The following is a 24515-nucleotide window of genomic DNA, read 5'->3' as shown; positions in this document are numbered from 1 at the left end:
AACTTACTATATTAGTGATTTAATACATGTTACAGGCAGTATTGCTTTTTAGAATATACTTTGAACAAAATTATAAGACCATGAAACCATGAGTTTGTATTACTTTTATACATTAAAAAGAGATAGGTTCATCTAAATTTTAAAGAATATAAAAATCATATCATAGTGAATACCATGTACGAACACATCATCTAGATTATGAGCGGTACTCATAATCCAGTCTTGTGATCTGTCATGATCTCGACACGTATATAATATTTCGGAACCTAGGAAAAACCGCCCGAAAATTGAGTTGTAACCACGATCGTATAAACTGCTCTCGATATTCATATACAAACGCCTAGGGAATATCGTCTAAAAATGAAGTCGTGTCTAGTTGTGAAAAATCAACATGGAAGACAAGAAAGTTCTTATTCTGCGCATGCGTGACGTTTCTGATAATCAACGTTTAAATTCGATCGGCGTTCCGCGGAAAAGCGCCTTTAGCTGCCGACTCCTTCACATCTGTTGCAAGCTAATCTATATTATATCATTTGTTCGTGCCATATCGCATATGCGCAACATCGCTTTATACGAAAATCGATTTCAACTTTCCTTTAAAAGCGAAAATGAACGCTCTCTGAATCATTGCAACAAGTTGCCGTTAGTCATAATGTGTCGAATGAAGTTAAAATGATAGTATGTTCGTATTCTTCTCTTAAAACTAACAGCTTATATATTATAATATTTAAATTTATTTTACGAATTCAGAAAATATATTAAACAAATACTAAACTAAACTATATTGTATAAATAAAAACTGTTATATAATATTAATGATAAAATATTTATATTTCGGATAATATAAAAGTTGGTTTTTAATATTTTTTTAATATTTTTTTAAAAATATAATCAAAGCAATAATATTTAATCTAAAGTTCTCTTTAAATTAAGTACTTAATATATTATGCGAACGAACTATCGCTAATGTCTTAATGTACTACAATTTTTAACAGGTTTTAAAATAACTTCGTCGAAGTAGTGTCTTGATAACTTCTAATCTATTGTTCCACGAATAAGTGAAAGTTTATCTAAAATAGTTTACCAGTAGTAGAGCGCAAGGTCGATCGCCGTAGTTGAAACTGTCTTTAGCGATGTAAGTATGAGTAATTGTAGGAATCGAAGTAGTCAGATGATTTATAGATATCACGATAACGCAGTTAAGATTCCGTCCGTGAGTGGCATTACTTGAACGCACAAATGGGTGGAAATAATTGTAAAGGACTTCTTCCACGGAGCTCTAATGCTACGTCAAGCACATCCGCCAAGACAGGTGAAAACTACATATCTTTTTTCTTAAGTTATAGATTCATAATTATACATGACATTATTCAATGATATGTGGGATTTTATATTGGTGTTTTTATTTATTCGATGCACACCAAGAGACAAAGTTTCCTTATAGCAACAAGGAAAATTTTAACTTGGAATATTTTAACAAAGAATTTTTTGTTATTATCTACATTTAATTTAAACAATTTATATATGAAATTCTAACAATCGTGATTTATATATGTAAATAATTTAAATAAATATACGTAGTTGCTATCAGAATATCGACTTTTCTCTCGTATACGATAAATCTAATTAATGATGGGTTTTTACGTTCGATAATAAATGATTACGGATATCAGATAATACATCTAACATATCTAATCATATTTCCGTATGTATTAACATGTTTAAAAAGCTAGACACGATAATTTGTTGCAATACATTAAAATAAGACAGAATGCATTGCATGTGTTACAATATCATGTTTTGCAACATCAATGGTTTTATGTGTGCGTGTACTTGAAGAAACCTTCGAATAGTTTCACTATACTTCTCTTTATGACAAAAAGTCCATTTTAAAGTTACAATTCATTTAATGACTAATCTATAAATGTTTAAGTAACATTGACGAATAGTTGCGGTGAATAATAGCAGAACGACTTGACAGTATGCGCTTATTCATTGCGAAACAATGTACGAAACTATCGTTTAACTCAATATTTCACGTTAGTGGGAAAATAAATAACGGAAGAATGTCAGAATTACAGAAAAGGAAAATTCACATTTGTAGTGAGTGTAACAATGAAATCGAAGATATTAGGCGGTCGCATAATAAAGCAAAATGTTGTTGCAGTTGTGAGTTAAGGACTTGCCATTTGCACGCCAACGTATCTAATGAAAAATCTAATGAAATTAATTTATCAATATGCAGTTATATTGACATTTACAATATTTCAAAATATTTTACCAAATTAAATAAAAAAAGAAAAATATTAAATCTATTCCAGTTACAAATTGATATAAGTAGATTTTTTACTTGAATAATTCATATTTGCTTAGGTAAACCAGAGAAGTATGACTATGTTGAAGATGTGGTGTGTAATAAAACGGATATCAAAGAAAATGAAATGAAACTATTGCCACTTGGAGAAAGTGGGGCAAAAGTCTTGTTGATTAAACAAAAGGGGGAATTACATGCTATTGGTACAAAATGTACGCATTACGGAGCATTACTTCATACAGGAGCGCTAGGAGATGGAAGAATAAGGTGTCCATGGCATGGTGCATGTTTTAACATCAAAACAGGAGATATAGAAGATTACCCAGGATTGGATTCTTTACCATGTTACCAAGTAATTTAGTGAACATATATGTTTAACTTTTAATCTTGATAAAATAAAATTTAAATTTTAATTAAACAGGTAAACGTGGATGATAGTGGTCTTGTACGTGTGAAAGCAAGGCGTAAGGATTTAGAATTCAATAGAAGGGTCAAGAAGATGTGTGAACAAGATCCCAATAATAATACTACCGTCGTAATAGTTGGAGGTGGTCCAGCAGCTGCAATTTGTGCAGAAAGCTTGCGACAGGAAGCCTTTACAGGAAATATTATTATGGTCTGTAAGGAGAACACAGTGCCATATGATAGGGTAAAGGTATCCAAAACATTTGATATAGACATTGAAAAAGCAGTTTTGAGACCACTTTCGTTTTACAAAGAGCATAAAATTGAAACCAAACTGGGTGTAGAAGCTACAGGTAAAAAAATGAAAAAGTCAATACAAACTATCCTTTTTTTGGCATAAAATATGATCAAATTTTATAATAAAATTCATTACAGGATTAAATACAAATGACAATGTTGTTCATTTAAGTAATAACGAAAGATTAACGTACAATTATCTATTTATTTGTACCGGAAGTATGGCCAGAAAACCTGATATACCTATTAATTTATCTAACATTTATGTATTAAGAAACTACACAGACTCTCATGCTATATCCTCCAAATTATCATCAGACAAACATATTGTAATACTCGGATTAGGTTTCATTGGTATGGAAGCTGCTGCTTATTGTATAAATAAATGTGCATCTGTCACCATCATAGGAAGGTCTACAGTTCCATTACAAACAGTTTTTGGTACAGAAATTGGTAACAGAATCAAACGCCAGTTTGAAGAACAAGGTACTAAAGTATATCAATAATATCCAGGTGCTATACTGTATCTGATTTGTATCAAGTTAGGTAAAAACTAATCAATATTGTTTTTTCAAGGTGTTAAATTTATATTTGAACGTAATATCACACAGTTTGTTGCAAAAGATGATGATAAGAATGCTGTAGGTACAGTTGTACTTACCAATGGTGAAGCCCTTCCTGCTGATATAGTGATCATTGGAATTGGATCTAAATTATATACAGATTGGATAAAGGATACTCCTATTAAAATGTTACAAGATGGCAGTATCGTAGTGGATAAGGTAGATTGTTATTCAACAGTGAATGAATCGAAGTATCGAATTTAGGAAACATAAAATTCTATGTATAATTTCAGTACTTGAAAACAAGCGTTGAAAACATATATGCAGGTGGTGATATAGCGTATGCACCGCTATTTGGTTCCGATGACATTTCAGCTGCAATAGGCCACTATTCGTTGGCCCATTATCATGGTAAAATAGCAGCATTAAATATATGTGGTAAAACTACCGCTGTAAGTGCCATACCATTTTTCTGGACAACGCTATTCGGGAAGAGTTATAGATACGTCGGTACGTTATGCTTTTACATATAATACATGTAAAAGAGAGATGAAACGTTATATCGTCATGATAATTATTGAAAATTCCACAGGATACGGAAAACCAGAGAAAGTAAGAATTTATGGTTCCCTAGAGAACTTGGAATTTTTTGCATATTACATTAAAGATGGTAAAGTTATCGCCGTAAGTAGCATCGGAGCAGATCCTGTAGCAGCAGATTTTGCAAATTTCCTGCACGAAGGAAACATACTAACAGAAGCGGAGGTTGATCAAGATCCATTTGTTTGGATAAGAAATAAACCGAAGGATTTAGAGACTAGATTCAAAACTGAAACTATCGTAGATCCATGAATCGAAAGCATATAAAAATTATTTAAATGAAATTCTCATACCAGGACCTTGATATTGAATTCTATAATGCATTTTGTATTTCTATAATCTATTTTTTTAGAACTTCTAAATAAAACCGAGCCTAACGTAATACTATGTTTAGCTTTTGTACAATTATATTGTAGATACATCATATATTTTTATTTAACACAATTCTTTACTTTTAACAAAATAGCAAACAAATTGTACCTAATTAGAAAATAAATACTAATCCCAAGATTCGGATACTTTCAAATGACCTAACCGATCCATGATAGTGACTTTTCTGTTAAATTTCGCATTTACATCTTCTCTGAATTTTGTCATCAGATTTACAATCTTCTCTTGCTTAAGATGACTCATATGACCATTTGATTGCTCCGTAGTAAGATAAGGATGCCTTAATATCAACATATTCGCTTCTTCCCTTTCAAGATCCCGTTTGAATTGAAAAATATCTCTCAATGTTGGTTTTTTACGTATACCGTGTTTCCTGTACAAAATATAATATTTAAATGAAATTCTTGCTAATAATAGTGTTTACGATAATGCAGTTGCAACAAATATAATCTTAGGTCCTAGTGCTACGGTAGGTTAGAAATTAATTTGTTTAAATGATATTTTCTTTGCGGTAACAGCACCGTATTAGACACTACATTATGTGTTTTATGCTGTACTTATTAGTGAATTGTCACGACATAATAAAAAAAATATGTATAGTGATCGAATAAGTAAAAGGTAACCTTAGAATTTTATCAAAACGAGTGATTTGTACATACCCACGAAATCTATATGGGATATTGTGAACCTTGTACAAAAGTATACTCGTAATACGCATATCGAATACAATTCCCTTTTGTTTCGATATTTAACACTTAATTTTTATTTACTTTGCGTTAATGATGTACTTTCGTGGTAAGTGGCTTCAGCGACACCTATCTCGATATGTTACGCAATTCGCGGTCGAAGTTTTGAATCATCGAAGATTTGAATTATATGTATTCAAATACGAATTTAGAACGACAAAAAGCGTATGTATCATTCTTTAATCAATAAATCTTTCGTGAATCACTTCAGAATATTCTACGCTTACCGACGTATCGTAAATATTCCAAGGCAAGTATATTATTACTTTTTTATTTATATTCCTAACCCGCTTGTCAATTAAAACTTGTAATAGGTGAAAGTCAAACGCAATAATAATAATAATAATAATAATAATAATAATAATAATAATAATAATAATAATAATAATAATAATAATAATAATAATAATAATAACAACAACAACAACAACAATAATACTGATAATGATAATAGAAATGAAAATAATAATAACGACGACGATGATGATGATGATAACAGTAAATAAAATAATAATATTTTGAGGTAAATATAAAAATGTTTGAGAAATAAAGTAAGAAATTAATGCTTACTTAGCTGCTTGTATCGATCTTCGTTAATGGATAGGATCGGTTTAGGAAGAAAGGGTTGAGAGAAATTAAAGAAATCGTGGTTCCATGAAAGAATTGATCTATTTGATAGCATTTCAAATTTAAGACAAAAAGAAAAGGTGATATTCTTATAATTAATAACAAACACGTTGTCAAATTACGAAGGAGGTTCACACATTCGGTTTCCGCGTTTATACGCGAGGCTTTCGGTTTTCATCACCATTATTTTCTCGTAAGTGTCGTCTGCCTGTCTTTCTTTCTCTCTCTTCCCCTTTATTTCCTCTCGCTTGTCTATTTCTCCCTAAATTATACGTTTACATTCGTAAATTGCACTCGCTCTCTCGGCATTGTACAGTATTCAAATATCTCGATAATAAATGTTCTTCGCGACTAATTTATATCTATATCCTGACTTTCGATATTCGTTAATGGCAAGGTGCGTGAAATTAAACGGAAAAATAGATATAAATAGACAATAGACAGATAGACGGACATAGATATAGACAGAAGGACAGACAGGCAGACAGATAGATAGGCGAGCAGATAAACTACACGGACAAATGGTGGACTACGCTATTCAATAACTGTGGCTTTCCTTTGAAACGATCTACGCGCATTAAATCCCTCTGTTGGTTTCGCTTGTTTCCTATATAAATCGAATTTGAAATCCTTTCTATTCCGACACCCTTAATCAACCCCGTAAAAAAAGAAAAGAAAGAACGTCTTCGCACACGTGCACACGTACAATTGCGCAACGTAATCGTGTCGTATTAGAAATCTCCCTTTCCCTTCTTCGTCACTCTCCAACATATCGATTACGCTGTCTCCACCGTTTTGAACACTTTTATTTCTATTAGGGGATGCTGGGTGCCAGACTCGCCACTCTTTCCGCTAAGGATTATCATACAAAATAATTAGAAAAATGTACAAAAATTCATAAAAATAGTAATAGTTACACAGTACAAATTACATCTGGGTAATTAGAGTAGTGTGATCGAGAAACGAGCATGAAAAATTACGGTTCCCTACTAATATTACATTTTCTTCTTTTTTTTTTTTTATTCGTGTGTATGTGTATGTGTGTTTCCCATTTTTTTTGTCGTCGCTTTTTTAACGCTTTCTTTCCACTTTTTTCCATTTTTTTTCGTTTCTTTCTTTCTTTCATTTGTTAATCGCCGCCGGTTCCAACGAGTGTCGATCGCTCGTCCTCCGTAGTCATAGGAGGGGAACGCCTCGTGGAATGATTTAGGCGCGTGCTAATTATCCATTATTCGCAAACTAGTTACGTTGTTGCACGCGTACATACACGCTTGATCCTCGCATAACTTCCCGAATTTTCATCTTTCCAACTTTTCATTCTTACGTATTAATTAAGTTTTCTTCCCCGAAAAGATCACATTACATACATGTACACGTATATCAGCGCAAAGTGAGTTTTGCTGTACTCCTATCGTCGTCGTTTGCCCGCATCAACGCGAAATTAATCTATCGTGATTTTCGACATCGGAATAGAGGAGAAGGGAAATTTGTAACTTTGATCGATCGAACTAATTTCACCGGTTCTATGGGATGTTACGCGATTCTATGGAAATTTTCGTTGGGACAGGATCGTATAGAGGAGGAAGATTTCGCTACGAATAGAGAATAGCAGGGAATAGGAGAGGCGCGGATGGAAAAGAAGCAAACGATGAAAATACGAGTACAACAGATCGAATATTCGCTACGTGGCACGACACGTGTATCCACTTCATTCTCTAAACGTGATCTTAATTTTACTAATGCCACAATATGTAGTGACCACACCGTACCTTGCGATGTGGACGTAGTACAAACAGTCCCGATCCTTCTGAACCAAACAATACGGAGGAAGCTTACGGAGAGCCAGCCGAAATCCTCTCTAAACTCTCTAGATTCTAGACGACCGTTCGATTCGGTCGTAATATACATGTATATACGATCGGAAGAGAAAAGGAAGGATTGCCTCTCGTTCCACGCGGTCCCTCGTATCTCGGTTCAAGAGTTGTCTCGCGCGATAACACTTTTCTCTTATATATATTTTTTTCGCTTTTTTTTTCGTCTTTTTCTTTCTTTAAAAATCGCTAAAAACTTGGCCTACAAAGTTTTAAAAGAACATAGAGCCGCGTACTCGACAAGGTTGATTCGTGTTCGCGAAATATAGAAAGTTTAGTTAACGATAATAAGGGGATCGCGCGAAACGAAGGCGAACCAGTGCCAGTAACATTGAAAATTCACGGGTGAATTCGAGAATGCCGTTTTACCGATTCGCCGATCGAATCGGCCGTCGTTCCATGCATCCATCGTTTAACGAGTAAAGGAATTCGCCTTAACTCGAATCGACGCGAAACATTCGCAATTCTCTCGAACTCACTCCGTCGCTATTACCGATCAACGACGCGCGCGCGTTCCTCCTCTTCCGGCCGCGATCGTCGCGATCGTTGCGCGTGTTCGCCGTTCGTTCCCGTGTTTATTCGCGTCCAACGATTCGTCGCGCGATCAATTGCGATTAAACGTATGCGAGCGCACACACAAACACATATACACGCATCACGCATCTTCACACGTACACACGTGTACACGTACACAGGCATACATGCATATACGTACAGACCGAGCACCCCCGACACACGAGCTTTCTTTTTCCATTCTTCGCGATTATACGCTCGCTCAAAAAACTTTCTTACACACTTTCACGCACACACACACTCTCTCTCTCTCTCTCTCTCTCTCTTTCTCTCTGGCTTTCACTCTCTCGCTCTGTCTCGAAACCGATTTTTTCTTGCCGCGTTTTCGGCTTTGCCGCTCATCTTTCTTTCGTTCGCTCGCCTCACTGACAACGAATCCCTCATTCGTCGTTCGCACTAAACATATATCGATATACTTACGCACCTAGAACGGTACTCTGTGACCAAAAAAATAAATTCTATCGTGTACGTGCGTTGTATTGGCTAAGCTACAATTATCTCTCGCGATCTTTCTATCGATGGATCGCGATCCCACGATATCACGCACGCTCTCTCTCTCTCTCTCTCTCTCTCTCTCGTCCAATTTCCGCCATTCGAACGAGAGCCGAACGATTCGAAGAAAATTTTTCGAATCCGATCGTACGCGGAACTGATCACAGCGTGAATTCGAACGTAATTGCGACAAAGAGAACGGAGATCTATCTTGTCTTTTAGCACCTCGCGAAATCTCCCCACCTTGTATCGGGTTAAAGAAAGTTTTGTAACTTCGCTTCGATTCGAGACATCCTTTGCGTAGATCGACGCGAAATTGCGCTAGAGTTTACTTTTACCGGAATCGATCGACGCGTAATCACGTGTCCGCGGAAAAACAAACAGATCTGCACATGATCGGCAATAGGAGAGATAAGCTTTAGGATATCGCGTCTTCTCGTTCTCTATCTTGCCGAGTGACGCTCTGCCCGAATATCCGTCTCCGATGATTTTGCAGAAAATCGCGCGACCCTCGATTTGTTCGAGAAAACGAAAAAACACAAAGAGAAAGAAAAAGAAAAAGACGCGAATTGCCTTGTCTCGCGGCAAGAGTCCTGGCTGGCTCTTCGTTCGAATAACTTCGATCTCGTGCACTTTCGATAACGAGAAAAAAGTCGGATCTAAACGTCTCGACGTAAGAAATATATCGCATACACATAGTAGTATTGCTTCGACGTACTTAAATGCTAACGTAACGCACAAATGCGGCGTTTAAAAGTAGTTGAATGGTTCTTACACGATAAATCGATTCGAGTAAGGTAAAGAGACTAAATTTCGTTTAAAAATGCTAGTCGAACTTGTGGAGACGGTGTCGGCGGGATACGAACGCGGAGAACGCGTTCTGCCTCTTTCTCTTTCGTCGAAATTTCTACGAAAAAAACGTCGACTCGTACGCAAGTCGATGAACCTATATTTAACGAACGATCGGTTAGTTCGTAATAAAATCCGAGAAAACGTGGAATACGCGGAACGAATGCGATCAAGGGAAACGAGAACGGTTTGCACGGCGGTCGGTTTGCACCGAGGATTTCCATCGAATGGTAAAATTCGTCGAGCGACGAGCTCGCTAACGACAACTTTCGATCGTTGCTTCGTTCGTGTGGTTTCACTCGGATTTCTCGAAATAATTATCTCCGAAGCGAAGTTCTACCTGAACGCTAGCGTTCCGAAATCTATCAGAGTCTCGGGGAACTGAACCGAATCAAGTCCAGCGACGAAGGTGCAACGTTCTGCGACCGGCAATTTTTCCAAAAAAAAAATAAAAAAAGACGATTGTTCGTTGCGTCCACTTTTTCGCGTAAAAAATCGTTGACCGTGATTGCATAGAGCGAATGGTCTTTATCGAAGAGATTCTCGATGGAAGAAAGTATCGTATAGAAAGACAAAGAAGATACATTTCGTTCATCCGTGAGCTTTGCCTATCGACGAAGAGAGTGTGTGTAACTATTTTATATAAATCTACAGGCGAAAATAGAGAGACGAACCAGCGCAACCATCAAATTAGTAATAAGTGGTTTGTTTCACTTAAGCGTAGTTACTTACTTAAAGTTACGTTAAGCGTAATGTGTACAATATCCTAAAACGTACAGCGCGATTTCCTCTCAGGCGCTGTTCACTTGGATCGTCGTTCGTTCAGTCGGACACATCGATCTTTTCGAGCCACGATCGAATCGATCGTCCATTAACGTTAACTTTAATACTATGACAAACCAAACGATAAAACTATTATTTTCCTATGCCTTTTTTTCTCTCATTGTTTCCGCTCTCCTCCTCTCTATCCCGCTCGCTCCTTTCGTTTTCATGGAAACATACAAGAAACCTGTGTATACGTACGACTTGCATGGTGAATCAAGTCCACCTCGTTTGTCTTTTCTCGAAGGACCACACGGTGTTCGATGTACCTGCGATCGTGTTTTACGGATCTCTCTCGGTTTATTATCGTTGAAAGATTGTTTCGTTAGAATAAAAGTAGCGTAAAAGTCGAACGTGGATTTGATTCGTGCCAGTTCCGAGCCACTAACTTTACTACTTTATATAGATATGTGTAAAAAAATTACACGACAGAGTATATATATATATATATACACATACATATATATATATATAAACGTAACTTTCACCGAATGTAACCACGGGAGTACCTTCTGTCGTACACTCGATCGAGGTCCTTCGGTTGTATCGGGCTTCGAATCGTTCGACGAGTTTGTAGGAAGCAAGGGAGAAGGATGTGCTACGTGTGTATGTGCGTATTTTGTGTGAGAGTGTCTGTATTCGTGTGTGTTTGTGTGTGTGTGTGTGTATATTTAACCGTATGTGTATGGCAAGCGTAATGCAAAAGTGTGTGAAATGTGAAAAAAAACAGACACGAAACGATATCGTTGAAGTATGCATAATTTGCATTTAACCGTAGTACGAATAGAAATTCATTAACAAAACAGAAAAATATGAAATAAGGGAAACCAAGTCAACGTTGCTATATCCAAATACAATAATAAAGTACTTGAAAACTTTCCTCGGTTACAGACGAGCTAAAGTACCCTTAACGTTACCAACGATAATAAAAATGTGTTTAAAAATAAAGATCACCATACAACGATACAATACGCTATTCGCTACAATAACGTGGACAATGTTAAATTACAGGTGAACGTAGAAATAACGTACAAAAAGGATTTCTCGAATCGTGTAAATAGTCTCTAAATCAGTAGGACACATATTTAAATCGCGTTAATAATACCTATTGGTTTTTATCAAAAATTCAGGGATCGAGATACAAAGAAAGTCTTTTCCTTTTACGAATCGAAAATAAAAAACGTTTTCTCGTTCGTTTCGTAATTTCCGTGCAACTTTCGTGGATCGAGGATTGACTAGTAATATTCTTGCTTTCGCCTTTTCTCCTCCTCTTTTTTTTTTTATCATTTTTCTCTTCGTTTTTTTTTTTTTTTTTTTGGTTACTTTTTCGTTTTTTTTTTTTGTTCCTCTTTTTCTTCGATATTTTTCCTAAGAAAACCTCCGTCGATATACAAGACGCGACCCTCGACGATTTATTTACAAAACGCGACAAAGATTTATTTATTGCGACGCTATCGTGTCGTATTCCGATGCAGCGAAATATGAAAGAGCATACATTATTAAAAATAGAAATGCAGTGTAAGAAGGGGTAAAATCGCGTCTTGCATCACGACAGACGTTGAGTGACATTTTTTTTTTTTTTTTTTTTGTTATTCGTTCGTACGCCGTTTTTACCCAGAGGTGGGCAGAAAATACTACCACTGGTATATATAAAAAAATAAAGATGATCGATTAAAACGAGCTCCGCAAAAAATTGCTTTAATAAAAAATTATATCTTTCGAGAGTATGAAAACCTCGCAGTTTGGTAACTTCAAGTTAAGACTTAAGTTGCACTTGTAAGTTTCCTCTAATTTCATTCGTATCCTCGGCATCGATTATATTACAAAATTATATAGAAATTTGCGTTTTCATCGTTTTATACGCTAGGAAATAAGGGTCTATCTTAAGTAAACAGTAGTATTAGTAACAGGAGTCTCCTATATGATAACTTACGAATACAAATGGTGAAATTTTTACGATAAAAAACAAACGTCGACGTGTAAATGTACATAAAAAGATACGTACAAAGGCGAAACGACATTTAAAAAATTCAATCTTCTTTTTCATCATCGTCGCTATTGTAAATTTCATTCGTCCTTTCTTTCTTTTTTTTTTTTTTCTGTGGTTTTCTCAACGTTTTCACTTTTTTTCAGCTTGTTTTTACTCGAACAACTTTTCTTTAATATCTAAGAGACGTTAACTATTTCCCGTAAAAATTTCCACAAATTAAAAGCAGTCAGACTTTCTATTTCTACGTAAAAAACGCATGCACTGTGCCCGCCTCTGGGATGCACTTAGCTCTGTATTTTCCATTTTCCGCGCTCCGTCTCTCATTCTCTCTTTCGCTCGCACGCTCCGCCATACATTTTCGACCATTCGAACACACGTACGAACATAAACACGCACACAGAACAAAGAACACGAAAGCACACTCACGCACACACGCAAGCCCTCTGTTACTCGATTTTCTTCTGCCTGCCACTTTGTCCCTCCATTTTGCTATTTCTTTCTTGCGTGTAAACTTTCTATCTCTTTCTCGTCTCCAAGATCTCGTTAAAAAAATAAAAAAATATCTTCTTTCCTCTGGTTCCGCGATAACTTTCGCTCCTGGCAAATTCCCATTTTGTCCATTGTTTTCTCCTCGTTTCTCTCGCACTCCCTCTCGTTCTCTCTTTCCGCATTCTTACTACTGTTATACCCGTCCGCTTTCATTCGTCCGATAACAACATTGCACGGCTCCCAGCTCCAAACTTATACTGTCTTATAGCCTTATCACGTTTTACGCTCTAAGTGTCTCCGTTAAACATATACACGTACATACATTGAACTTATCGCTGTACCGCATTTCCATTGAACGCATCCAGACTGTTTGTAGCTGCGTGGTTCACGCGTACCGCGAACGCGATCGTATTTTGCCCCGTACAATCTATCGATGGCGCGCTACGATCCGGCTGCCAAGGAACAGGGTAGCAGAAATCGTTCTGTAGGCGAGTGACTGTAGAGTGGCAACGAATACGATGTTCGGCTTTCTTATCGAAGAAGGCTGTATCACGCCGTCTCTTTTTCAACGCCAAACACTCTGGTGCCCGTCGACGCGATGCGATCCTTCGACCTCGGGTCAGACACGCTGCCCATCCTTCCAAGGGAAGCTACGCTGACAACGTACCTGTGCGAGATCGATCATAGAACGTAACTCGAGGATCGAAGAACGGATCGCAGCGATGATCGTCCGTTCGGAGGATCTTTCGAGCGGTCCAAGTCGACGCGTTGCGGACATTCTTCGACGATCGACGATCGCGTTGCTGACCCGAGATCGCGATACGATTTGACGTATCGAAGGCAACGCGCAAAGACGTAATTCCTTATCGGCGTCGGACCAACGGTTTCGGCCACTTTTGCTTGGACAGAGATCTCGATCGATGCGCGATGCTTGCGTATATTACAAGCAATTATTCCAAGAACGTTACTTCCAAACGATCTACGGATCGCATTTATATCTGACGCTTACAGGATATTCCAGCTTTAACGAGACTCGAGTTTCTCATTTATCGTTGCGCTCTGGTTTTCGCATCGAAAGTACTCTCTTACCGGCTTTTGTTCTCTGTACGCGTGCCGATCTGTACGTTTCCTAACGTGCACATGTCCATGTATACATCAGATGTACAAATATGTTCAACTGTTCTTTGGTACATGCAGATATATGCGTACATCTACAGTAGACACTCTAATAGTAGTAGTGGTAGTAGAAGTAGTAGTAGTAATAGTAATAGTAAGAGTAATAGTATTACTACTACTACTACTAGTAGTAGTAGTAGTAGTAGTAGTAGTAGTAGTAGTAATAGTAGCAGTAATAGTGGTAGTGGTAGAAGTAGTATCAGTAGTAGTAGTAATAGTAGTAGTAGTAGTAGTAGTAGTAGTAGTAGTAGTAGTAGTAGTAGTAGTAGTAGTAGTAGTAGTAGTAGTAGCAGTAGTAGTAGTAGTAGTAGTAGCAGTAGCAGTAGAAGTGGTGGTGGTAGTAGTAGTAGTAGTAGTAGTAGTAGTAGTAGTAGTTGTAGTAGTGTAGTAGTAGTAGTAGTAGTAGTAGTAGTAGTAGTAGTAGTAGTAATAGTAGCAGCAGCAGCAGTAGTAGTAATAGTAGTAGTAGTAGTAGTAGTAGCAGTAGTAGTAGTAGTAATAGTAGTAGTAGTAATAGACGTAGCAATAGAAATAGCAGTAATGGTAATAGTAATGGTAGTAATAATAATAATAATCATTACCGTCTTCGTAATCATAATAATTATAGTAGTAGTAGTAGCGGCATTAGCAGCAGTAATAATAATAATCGTAATAATAATAATGGTAATAGTGCTAATGATAGTAATAGTAATAAAGGTAATGATAATTAGTAATCGAATAATAGTAATGACGATAATGACAATTGCAAAAATAACAGCGACTATATTGATTGCGTTAAAAACATTATCAACTAGTAGTAATGCGTTTCGTAGCGAACGTATATCGTATGTAACAAAAATAGAGAAATTTGGAGAACGATGAAAGGAAAGGCGACTGAACGATCGCTTGCCTTTCGCTAGGACTTCGAAAAGAAGGAAAAGAGAAAACGAACAAAATACGAAGGTACGAAAGATGATGCGTTTTCGCGCGGAGCGAAAGAAGACCGCGCAACGGTTTAACGGAGGTTCGCCTTCGTCCACGTACTTGATCGGTCATTCGCAAATTCGAAGAAGGAAAGGAATCGTTTCGTGGGCGCGCGAACTTTCCGCAGTCCGTCGCCTTCGATCGTCCGCGTTTTATCTGCGAGGTATGGCTCGAGTTAAAAAAAAAAAAAAAAGAAAAAAAAAAGAAAAAGAAGAAAAGAAAAGACGCGTGTAGAAAGAACAACGCGATGAACAGGAAGGTGGTCGGGAAGTCCAGCAAGAACACAGATCAAACGAGAAAAATAAGATTTGCAAATTGCCTCTAAACGAACGCTAGTCGTTCGAACGCGATCTATACAATACGAGAGCGATAAAAATCGTAACGCTTAAAAAAATATAAATCGATCGATAAAATTGTACGTGGAAAATGGTAGATAGAAATAGGATTGCTCGAGCATATCAGGAGCTAACTAGAGGTAGGATCGACTTGGTCGATCGCGTTTGGCGCTTCGTGTTTCGTGCCTGGTATCACGCGCTCGCTACAATCTCGCTTTTCCGCCATTAATCGTCGTCGGTTCGCTCGTGTTCTCGGGGTTTACGCAGAGCGAGTCTCGAAAGCGTGAACGCCTTTTCTTTCTTGGACAAACGACCACTCGCCAAGGATCACCGAGACCCACGACGCTTCTACCTTCCCAATCTCTCTCTCTCTCTCTCTCTCTCTCTCTCTCTCTTATCGTCGGTTTTTCTCTCGCGAATAATCGTTTTGAGACGATCGAATCAAGCTAGAGAGATCGTTCCGCGCTTGTTCGCGACGATGACAACGAAACGTCGTTGCACCGGTTCTATTCGACGTTTATCGAGTGCAACTTTGTACGCACCATGATAAATCGCGTTGAAAATAAAATCTCGATGGTCGATTCGTGGCGAGTACATCGTGTCCTCCTCTTTTGGAGCTTACGTTGTACACGATGTTCGTGCTTTTTCGATTGCTCGTTCGACTTTCGCTTCTCTTTCTCTCTTTTTCTTTCTCACGCACACTCTCTCGTCTCCTCTCTCCGTTACATCTATCGAAGCCATTTTCACTCGTTCCGTGTTTCTTTCATTCCTTTCCTTCGCTAAACCCTCCTTTCTCTCTCTCTCTCTCTCTCTCTCTCTCTCACTCTCTCGTTCTCTCTCGCATACACACGCACGTATTCGGTGTATTCGGACGCACCTATATAATTTCATGCAAGCTAAGACGCGACCATCGTCTCTCGCATTTTCTCTGAACTAAGATATTTAGACAAGAATATAACAGCGGTATAAAAAACTTTTCAACACTGAAAAATACAAATCTATCGTAAGTGACTACCATTGTTACTCGTTCCCCCAAAATGTTCATCCCTCCTTCTTTTTTTCGTTTTTCCCATGCTGTTTCGTAACCCATACCGTTTTTGAGTCACTCGTGCGCATTACACGAACGACAGTGTACGCGTTACGTCGCGCCTGTGCTTATGCAAGCATCGTTCGGTCGGCATCGCGATATCTTTCGTTATTCGAAACTTCCGCTTCTCCGCTTTTCCACGCGTTTCCACGCTCCACGATTTTCCTATCCGTTTCTCTTGCATCCCGCTACTGTCGTGTCGCGCAATCAACATCTATATTTCAAGTTTACATCCATTATCTTTTCTTTTTTCAAGTCCATCAGAATATATTAAATATTTCGATCGTTATTATCAATTATATATTAGTATTTTATATCCTGTACCTACATGTACACACACACACATATATACATATACATATATACACACAAATATGTATATACATGTAAACACGCGTATATACATATATATGTGTATGTATATATATATATAATTGTCATTATATTATATATTATGCTTTATCACACATATTACAAAGGAGGTGAAGAATCATACCTAACATATTGTTTGTTACTCTTGTAGTTGTTGTAGTTGTTACTTTTTTTTTCTTAAGGGCGATTTTCTCAAACAATAACTTTGCTGCGAAATGTAGCTTATCATTATCGTTATTATTATTATTATTATTATTATTATTTATTATTTATTATTATTATTATTATTATTATCAATCGTCATCGTTATTATTTTTCTCTTCTTTGCTTTAAATTCTTAGCGTGCCATTGCCGGCAGACTTGCGTTTCCATCGTGTGTACGCGTGCACGTTCGTACGTATAAAGTTTCGCTATAGGCGACTACAGAGTCGCGGTTATTCCCTTTATCCATACTTCCTCGCGGCCTCAGCCCCTATTTTCAACGCAGCAGTCGCGCGCGATGTTCGTACGACATCAAACGTCAAGCAGCGAGTCCATCTGATTTTCGTGATTCGCGGTTCGTCGACTTTTCTTTCTTCGCGACTTGCCGACTAGCAGAGAAATGTAAAAATTCGTCGAGTCGCGCGTAATATGCCGTCCCGTCGATCGTGCTCGAAAGCGATATGTCACTTATCCGCTACGCGTGGAATCTCGACAACATTCGCGAAATAATTTTACCTAAACGCTGCTCAATTCGTATATCGGCAATATCCCCGATAACGGTCAACTAAAATTTTCTAATTGATCTAAGCATCGAGTGTGCACAGAGCAACCGTTCGCGGTTCGTTGATCGAGCGCGAAACAAAACGAATCTTTCATCGATATTGCCCACCTACCTAGGCACGGAAATTTCGAAATTGCACATTGATTTGCGAACGATCGATAAGCGAACGTTAAAATGTCTGATAAGGTCATTGTCTCGAGTAATTGGTATTTCGCGCGAACCTACGCCGACGTCGACACTCTGCCGGAACGTTTTCATCCGAGGAAAAGCGACTGGAGTTTCGCGTACGAAACACGCGCACGTACGTTCTCGCGTGTATGTATGCCTTTGTCTGTGTTTGTGTTTGTGTGTGTGTTTGTGTGTGTGTGTGTGCCCGCGCGCGTGCGCGCGAGCGGCGAAATCGGTACGATCCGTGTCAGAACACAGGTGAACGCAAAAAACGCTCGAAGAAGAAATTCGTTTAGTCGAGATCGCGCGATAGTTCTGGCACGGATACCGGGTTCGTTTCGGTCGTTCGTGGCGTGAAAACGCGCAAACGAGCCGAGATTTCTGTTTTACGGGGCATGATAACGCGAGTGTATCGATAGAAGGAGACGTCCCGCTCGATTCAACGACGGAACGCCGCGCATTCGTCAACGATTAGAAAAATTTGTCTAGAAAAATCTCGATCTCGATTCTCGCCCAAATACTCGGCTCGCTGTCGAGTATCGGAACAATACTACTTTCTATATAATATATATTAATATATATATCATATGTATATGAATATATATATATATATACTTTGTTTTAATTATCAATTGATTTAGGTGAATTGGTACCTAGATAAGTTTCACTACGATTATATCGATCGATTAGTGGGGAGAACGTGTCCGTGCACGAACGAGATCGTGTGTCTAAGAGTTGGTCTCGTTTTCGTGTGTCGGTGTGTACGAGCTCGGGGTCGCGCGCGAAATCGTTTTCGAACGCGTATCGTTTCGTGCTCGTTTACGGGATGCAAATTTTCACCTAGTATATATATGAGCCGCGGTAGCTTCGTAGCCGCGCCAACGCGATCAAAGGTTTTCCCATTCCTTCGAAGCCGTCGTTAACGGTATCGTCTCTCGACCTCGAAAATTCTTCGCCAGCCCTCTCTTCCATCTCTCCGATCGATTTCCGATCGAATCTCGACGCGTACAGAGACGCACGCGGCCGATGTCGCGTTTCCAACTTTCATCCCCGAGCGATCTTTCGTGGAAACGATACGCACGGTGTACGCGGTGATAAACGAAAGGCAGCGTTACGATCGTTACCGATCGACGAAAATAAACGAATTGCACGCGTGTTTTCTCGAACCGCGCCGCGACCGAAAGTCAAGGAACAAACGGAGGAGACGCGTCGGAATCGGAGGGGCAAGCGAATCGTCGAGTCGAACGTGTTTCTCTTATCATCGAAGCAATTGGAAAACCATCTGGACGCACCGCGTCATATATGCACGCTTATACGCTGCGTTTGGTATATGCGTTTTTAATAAATTTATCCGTGAGATAGCGACGCTGCCGAGACGCGTGAATCGCAGCGCTTGCTTCTTAATCGCGTGAGTCGCCGCGTTTCATCGCTCCTCGTCCACGCGAGAACGGTGCCGAGCGTCGACAAAATTACGCTAACTAATGCTCTTCCCTTCCTTTGTCCTTTTGTTTCACCCTTTCCCCTCCCCCCTCCCCCCCATTTTCTCTCCTTCCTTCCTACTCGCCGTTCACTCGCCGCGCCCCTTCGTTCACAAAAATCTCGCTCGGTTTTTTCAGACCTCGACAAGGTTCTCCGCGTGGCACGAACGATGTTAATCGTTACTCGAAATAAACGCGTCCATTCGCTTCCATCGCAACTATTCTCGCCGGTCGACCGATCTAGGACACGGTCGAAATACCTTCTGTGTCCGCCAACGTTTTTCCAAACGAGATCGATAAACGTGTAAAACACGAATGCTCGCCACGAATATTTTCCTACGTTAATGTAATAGCCGATCGGTTTACAAGATTCGACGTTGAGTTGAGTTGCGTGTATGCGAGCATCGTGAATAATTCGTGTGAACGAAGGGACGGAGATGATCGTCGTTAACGTGGCTCGTTTCTTCAGCCTTTCCCACTCTCTTTCTCTCTCTCTCTCTCTCTCTCTCTCTTTCTCTATCTATCTCTCTTTCATGCACTTTTCTTCTTTCTATCACGCATTCATACACACGTGTGTACAGACAATCGATTTTTCGTTCTGTTTCTCGCTTTTCTCTCGTACACTCTTCTTCTCGTCCCCTCTGTTTTTCGCTTTGTTCTCTCACGCGGATATCTCGTACCTCGTGTGGATCCTAGACGTCACCTAATCTATGGCGACACGTATATACAAAAAGAGTACCAAAAAAATAAATATATATGTAAATATATATATGTATATATAGATGTGGAAATTACTTTTGTTTATTCATTCCTCCTAAACGTACGCGAAAGTACGCATCGGTTAATCCACGATTAATTTTTATCGATTCGTTCTCGGATGACTAAATTTGTGATATCGTAGGTATGCGTGTACGCGTATGTATGTGCCTACGTGTCTGTGTGTCGTGTATATTTTTTCTTTACGAATGCGTAACACGCGAAAACGTGTCGTTAAAGATACTCGTCGTGCGAGGTTAATCTACGAGCTTATGGTTTCAACTGACGGTGCTGCTACGTATAAAACGACCATCTATTAAGCGGAACACATAACGTTGCATACTGATAACCATCCGTGTCGTTTCCACCGTTGCATCCTTGTCCGAAATTCGCGTCGACTCTCTTTCCACTCTCGTTTCCTCTGCGAACATTTTTCCAACTACCGACTGCTTCGTATCCGTTTATCGAGAAGAAAATGAAAGATGATAGCTGCGGGCCAGGATGTCGGACGAAAGTTAACGCGTGGCAACTTGGACACGGTCGGAAGCGACACGCCGGCGATTACCACCGAGAAAAGTCCTCTGTTCCTCCTTCGAAGAATAAAACTTATAATAACGCGTCTCCGTCGAGATGAGATTTCATTTGAACTACGTCGATTGCATCATTGCGTTTGATTATATACATCGAGCGAAGAAATTCGTTAGGATCGAGAAAACGTGCATCGCGACAGCCGTTCAACGCGGATCGTATCGGTACAAGAAGGATCGGTCATCTACACAGCAGAAACCCGTGCAGTTTTCTTCGTATTTTATCCTATCGACTTAGCGTTCATTCGCGCGAAAACAACGTTAATCTTTGCACGCGTTTCCTTCGGATCTCCTATATATCGGACGTATGAAGAGTAATTTGCTAGGAGCTCGATCGCTGCGTCTCTTCCCCGTCGAGAAAATTGTAACGCGTACGTGTTATGGATGTGTGTGTGTGTGCATGTGTGTGTGTGTGTGTGTGTGTGTGTGTGTGTGTATGTGTCCGCCCTGCAAAGGAGCGTTACTGTATATTCGCGAGATCGACTTACTCCAAATACACCGATCCAATGGAGAGACGTTCGCCGCTCGTTGTTCGAAAAGAAGAAACGCGGAGGCCCAGGTACGTAGAATCGTTTACGTTCCAACACCAGGTTCGAGGATCGTTTCCGGATTCACGGCCGAGATTAGTCCCGTGACTGGTTTCGATCGCGAGAAATCTCCCGTTTCTTCGCTCTCTCGGTCTCTCGGTGCTTTTTCCTTCCTTGACTTTCGAGTGCCGACGCGACCGTTCCTTTTGTACTCTCTTTTATTTTCTTGAAAACGAGTAACCGACTGTCCCGGTACGATCGTTACGGTCAAGCCTCGTACCATCGTTTTCTTTCCTCCCGTCGTTTGAGACATTTTTGGAAGGGTCGCTCGGTTAAGGTTTCGTGTATTGGCTGAGGATCTGGTACGGTTAAGCAAACTCAACGCGCGATCGTGCGTTAAGTAAATTGGACTATCGTCTTTTCAACGTCCGTTTCGAATTCCATTTCTCTACTTCGATCTCCTAAGCCCCCTGTTTATCCTTCCTCCTCCTTCTTGTTTCGTCTCTTTCGCAATCTCTCCTTCACGCACGCACGCACGCACGCACGCACGCACGCACGCACGCACGCACGCACGCACGCACGCACACACACTCAGGCAAACGCGCACGCATTCTATTCTTTTTCTTACACTTTCGTTCTTGCTTCCATTGACTCTCGGCATATTTTCTCACCTCCGTCTCACTTTCTTTCGGTTATTCCACTATTTTCTATCCCATGATACTTTTTGCTACTTACTTCTTGCATTCAAATAAGTTAATTAGTAAAAAATCGTTTATTTTACTCAAATATTTTGTCTACGAGCGCAACGTCACGTTTTTCACGCGGGAAACGCATGTGTATATATATGTATGTTATATATACATACAGATATATAACGTATATATACATATATATATATATATATAACGCACCTATGTAACATTTAATAAGTTCTTAAAAGCTAAAGACCGTGTGATACAGATAATTATCTGACACACAGCGATTCGAAGCGTGGTTGGTTTTTCATTACCTATTCAACGTCCAACGCGAATGGCTCATTTTGAAACGTTTGCATCTTTATATTTATATCACTCTTCCGCGTTCATCTACCAGCTCGCGAGTATCGACCATTTTTTAACTCTTTCCGTCGCTCTGCCGTCTCATCTCTCCATCCGCATCTCCTCTTCGTCGTTCATTCACACAGGCATACACGCTCTTCCGATTCTTTCCAATCATTTCCTTTACTCGCTTTCGTCCCTCGCGATCTTTTGCTCTCTCGTGCTCGCGTTCCATCAATCTTAATCCTCGCGGTTTCACGTCGAATCAGGTACTCGCTATCACCTCTTACCGTTTCGATTCACGTTCACACTCGTACGTTCCTTATATATTTTCGTACACCTCTCGGGTCAGGTTCGAAGCGACGGTCGCATCCTTCCATCGAGGAGAGGGCAAACTGCCGTTTGGCTACCTCGATCGACGCTCGATTCTGCCTCGATCGATTTCTCGAGGTGGCACAGAACGCTCGACGAAAGAAAGGGACCAATTGCCCCGGTACGGCGCTCCGTTCCTCTCGTTCTCCGATTTCCTTTCCTGATTGCCTTGGCCTGTTCGACGAGAAAGAACAAGCGAGATCGCAAAAGGAGGAGGTGGAGCAAGTAGAAGACGAAGAAGATGAAGAAGAAGAAGAAGGAGGAGGAGGTGGAGGAGCAGAAGGAGAAAGTGAACAAGGAGGAAAGCGCACGTTCGTCGCGCGAAAGATTCCGGTTTCCTCCGAAAGTTTCCGGATTCCGGCTCGCAAAAAACGGATAGACAATCGGTGGACAACGGAGAACGATGTTCCTCGTGGTAGCTTCTGCGCCTCTGCCCGACGCGCGATCGATCGACGAGGAGATCCGTCGTCCGTCTTCGGCCGACGCGCTACGAGAAAAGGAACGAGCGAACAGGCAAGGAGAGGAAGAGGAACACCTGGAACGAATCTTCCCGTTTGACAGTCGGTAATGGGAAGAGACGATCCGCGAGCGCGAACAACGATTGAAACCTCTCGTCGGACGCGTCCAACGCGTGCTCCGTACGAGAGAGCTTTTAATTATGGCCGCCTACGCGCATTCGTAACTTATATATATATATATATATATATGTGTGTGTATGTATATATATATATACGTCGATATCGATATCGGTAACTAACGCATGTTCCATCTCTCGGTCGGACGAAAGGCGTTTAGGGCGACGGTCCGTTGTTCCTTCTTGGCCTCGACTCGTTCGTTTGTCATAAAGCGGAACTAGCGCGCAGCACTCCGTGTATTACCGACGCACCGACGAATCGTCGACGAGTCTTCCTACTCCGCTGCTAAACCGTTTTTCCTCGTGGTGAATCGTTGGTGCGCTGAGTGTCACACATACAAACTCGGAGACGAAAGATCGAAGTGGTCGTCGGTGCGAAAAGGTAACGTCGAGACGCATCGGCTGGCAGAAGACGATGATGGCGGCGGCGGCGGCGGCAGCGGCGGCGGCGGCGGTGACGGCGGTGGTGGTGGTAGTGGTGGTGGTAGTGGTGGTGGTGGTGGTGGTGGTGGTGGTAGTGGATGTGTGGTGGTAGTAATGGCCGTGACGGTGGTGATGGCGACTGATTTGTTCGCCGTGTAACCGGTAAACACGTCCATGTAGCGGTGGATAGCAGAGCAAAGGTAACTCATAGTGGAATAGTAATGGTGGTGATTGCGATAGAGCGGTAATAGCAATAGCGATAATAGCGATAGTAGTAGAATAGCCATAGTACCGACGATCAGTGGGTAGTAGCGATAATAACGGTTTTCGGGCTGTGTTTCGATGCAGGTAGGTATGTGAGCAAGGGTGAGACGAAGTGTCGGACGGGCCGTGGGAGGTTGAATGAATGGAAGGGTGGGTGGCGGCGGGCGGTAGAAGGTTCTCGTAGGGGGGGGGGCGGGGGAGGAGAAGTTGGTACGTAGAAGTGGTAGTTAATTAGCTAGGGTTGCGAGATAATTAGGGACAACGCAGCTGGGGTTAACACCAGCGGTACGGCACGGCCCGAGGTCGATCCGCACCCTCCTTCACCAACGGCTTGTGGAACTCGCGACCTGGTCGCGAGTGAATCGTCGCCCAGCAGTGCTCGCAATAGTACTGCAACAACAACAAATGAGAATGCGCGTTTCGCGCGCCGTTGCTTTCAGTTTTTTCGTCAGGGGCTTCGTAGTTCGCTGCTCGCGTCAGTTCGTAGTTTTCGCTTTCGCCGTCGTTATCATCGTCACTGTCGTTGACGCTGTCGTCGTTGTTGT

The 24515-nt window shown here is 40.4% G+C and overlaps 3 protein-coding genes across 11 annotated transcripts in view; 1 reads left to right on the top strand and 2 right to left on the bottom strand.

Annotated features, from left to right (window-relative positions):
* Nucleotides 1-112: 112 nt before the first annotated feature.
* LOC126874001 (apoptosis-inducing factor 3-like) lies at nucleotides 113-15390 on the top strand. 8 transcript variants are annotated; one of them, XM_050635518.1, is made up of 9 exons: nucleotides 113-678; nucleotides 996-1135; nucleotides 1200-1312; nucleotides 2374-2666; nucleotides 2736-3072; nucleotides 3155-3502; nucleotides 3593-3798; nucleotides 3873-4089; nucleotides 4172-4689. In XM_050635518.1, exons 3-9 carry the CDS (start codon nucleotides 1240-1242, stop codon nucleotides 4429-4431), a joined length of 1734 nt encoding a protein of 577 aa, XP_050491475.1. In that variant the 5' UTR covers nucleotides 113-678; nucleotides 996-1135; nucleotides 1200-1239; the 3' UTR covers nucleotides 4432-4689. The 8 variants fall into 8 exon arrangements, 4 of the variants coding, with proteins under 4 accessions (XP_050491475.1, XP_050491476.1, XP_050491477.1 ...); XM_050635519.1 differs by having other exon boundaries at nucleotides 113-682; XR_007692605.1 differs by lacking the exons at nucleotides 113-678; nucleotides 996-1135; nucleotides 1200-1312; nucleotides 3873-4089; nucleotides 4172-4689 and adding exons at nucleotides 1374-2103; nucleotides 11415-14406; nucleotides 14659-15390.
* LOC126874009 (ribosomal protein 63, mitochondrial) lies at nucleotides 4562-5395 on the bottom strand. The gene is made up of 2 exons (XM_050635530.1): nucleotides 5229-5395; nucleotides 4562-4942 (listed from the first exon to the last, which is right to left on the bottom strand). The coding sequence occupies exons 1-2, from the start codon at nucleotides 5285-5287 to the stop codon at nucleotides 4678-4680; spliced, it is 324 nt and encodes a 107-aa protein (XP_050491487.1). The 5' UTR covers nucleotides 5288-5395; the 3' UTR covers nucleotides 4562-4677.
* LOC126873999 (cytoplasmic polyadenylation element-binding protein 2-like) overlaps nucleotides 11836-24515 on the bottom strand; it is a 64440-nt gene continuing 51760 nt past the window's right edge. For both annotated transcript variants that reach the window (XM_050635513.1, XM_050635514.1), the window contains exon 9: nucleotides 11836-24360. In XM_050635513.1, coding sequence (XP_050491470.1) covers nucleotides 24244-24360 — 117 coding nt within the window. In that variant the 3' untranslated portion in view covers nucleotides 11836-24243. The remainder of the gene's footprint in view (nucleotides 24361-24515) is intronic.

Source organism: Bombus huntii, chromosome 15, assembly GCF_024542735.1.
Source record: "Bombus huntii isolate Logan2020A chromosome 15, iyBomHunt1.1, whole genome shotgun sequence".
Lineage (NCBI taxonomy): Eukaryota > Metazoa > Arthropoda > Insecta > Hymenoptera > Apidae > Bombus > Bombus huntii.
This window is presented reverse-complemented; position numbering and strand designations above follow the sequence as displayed.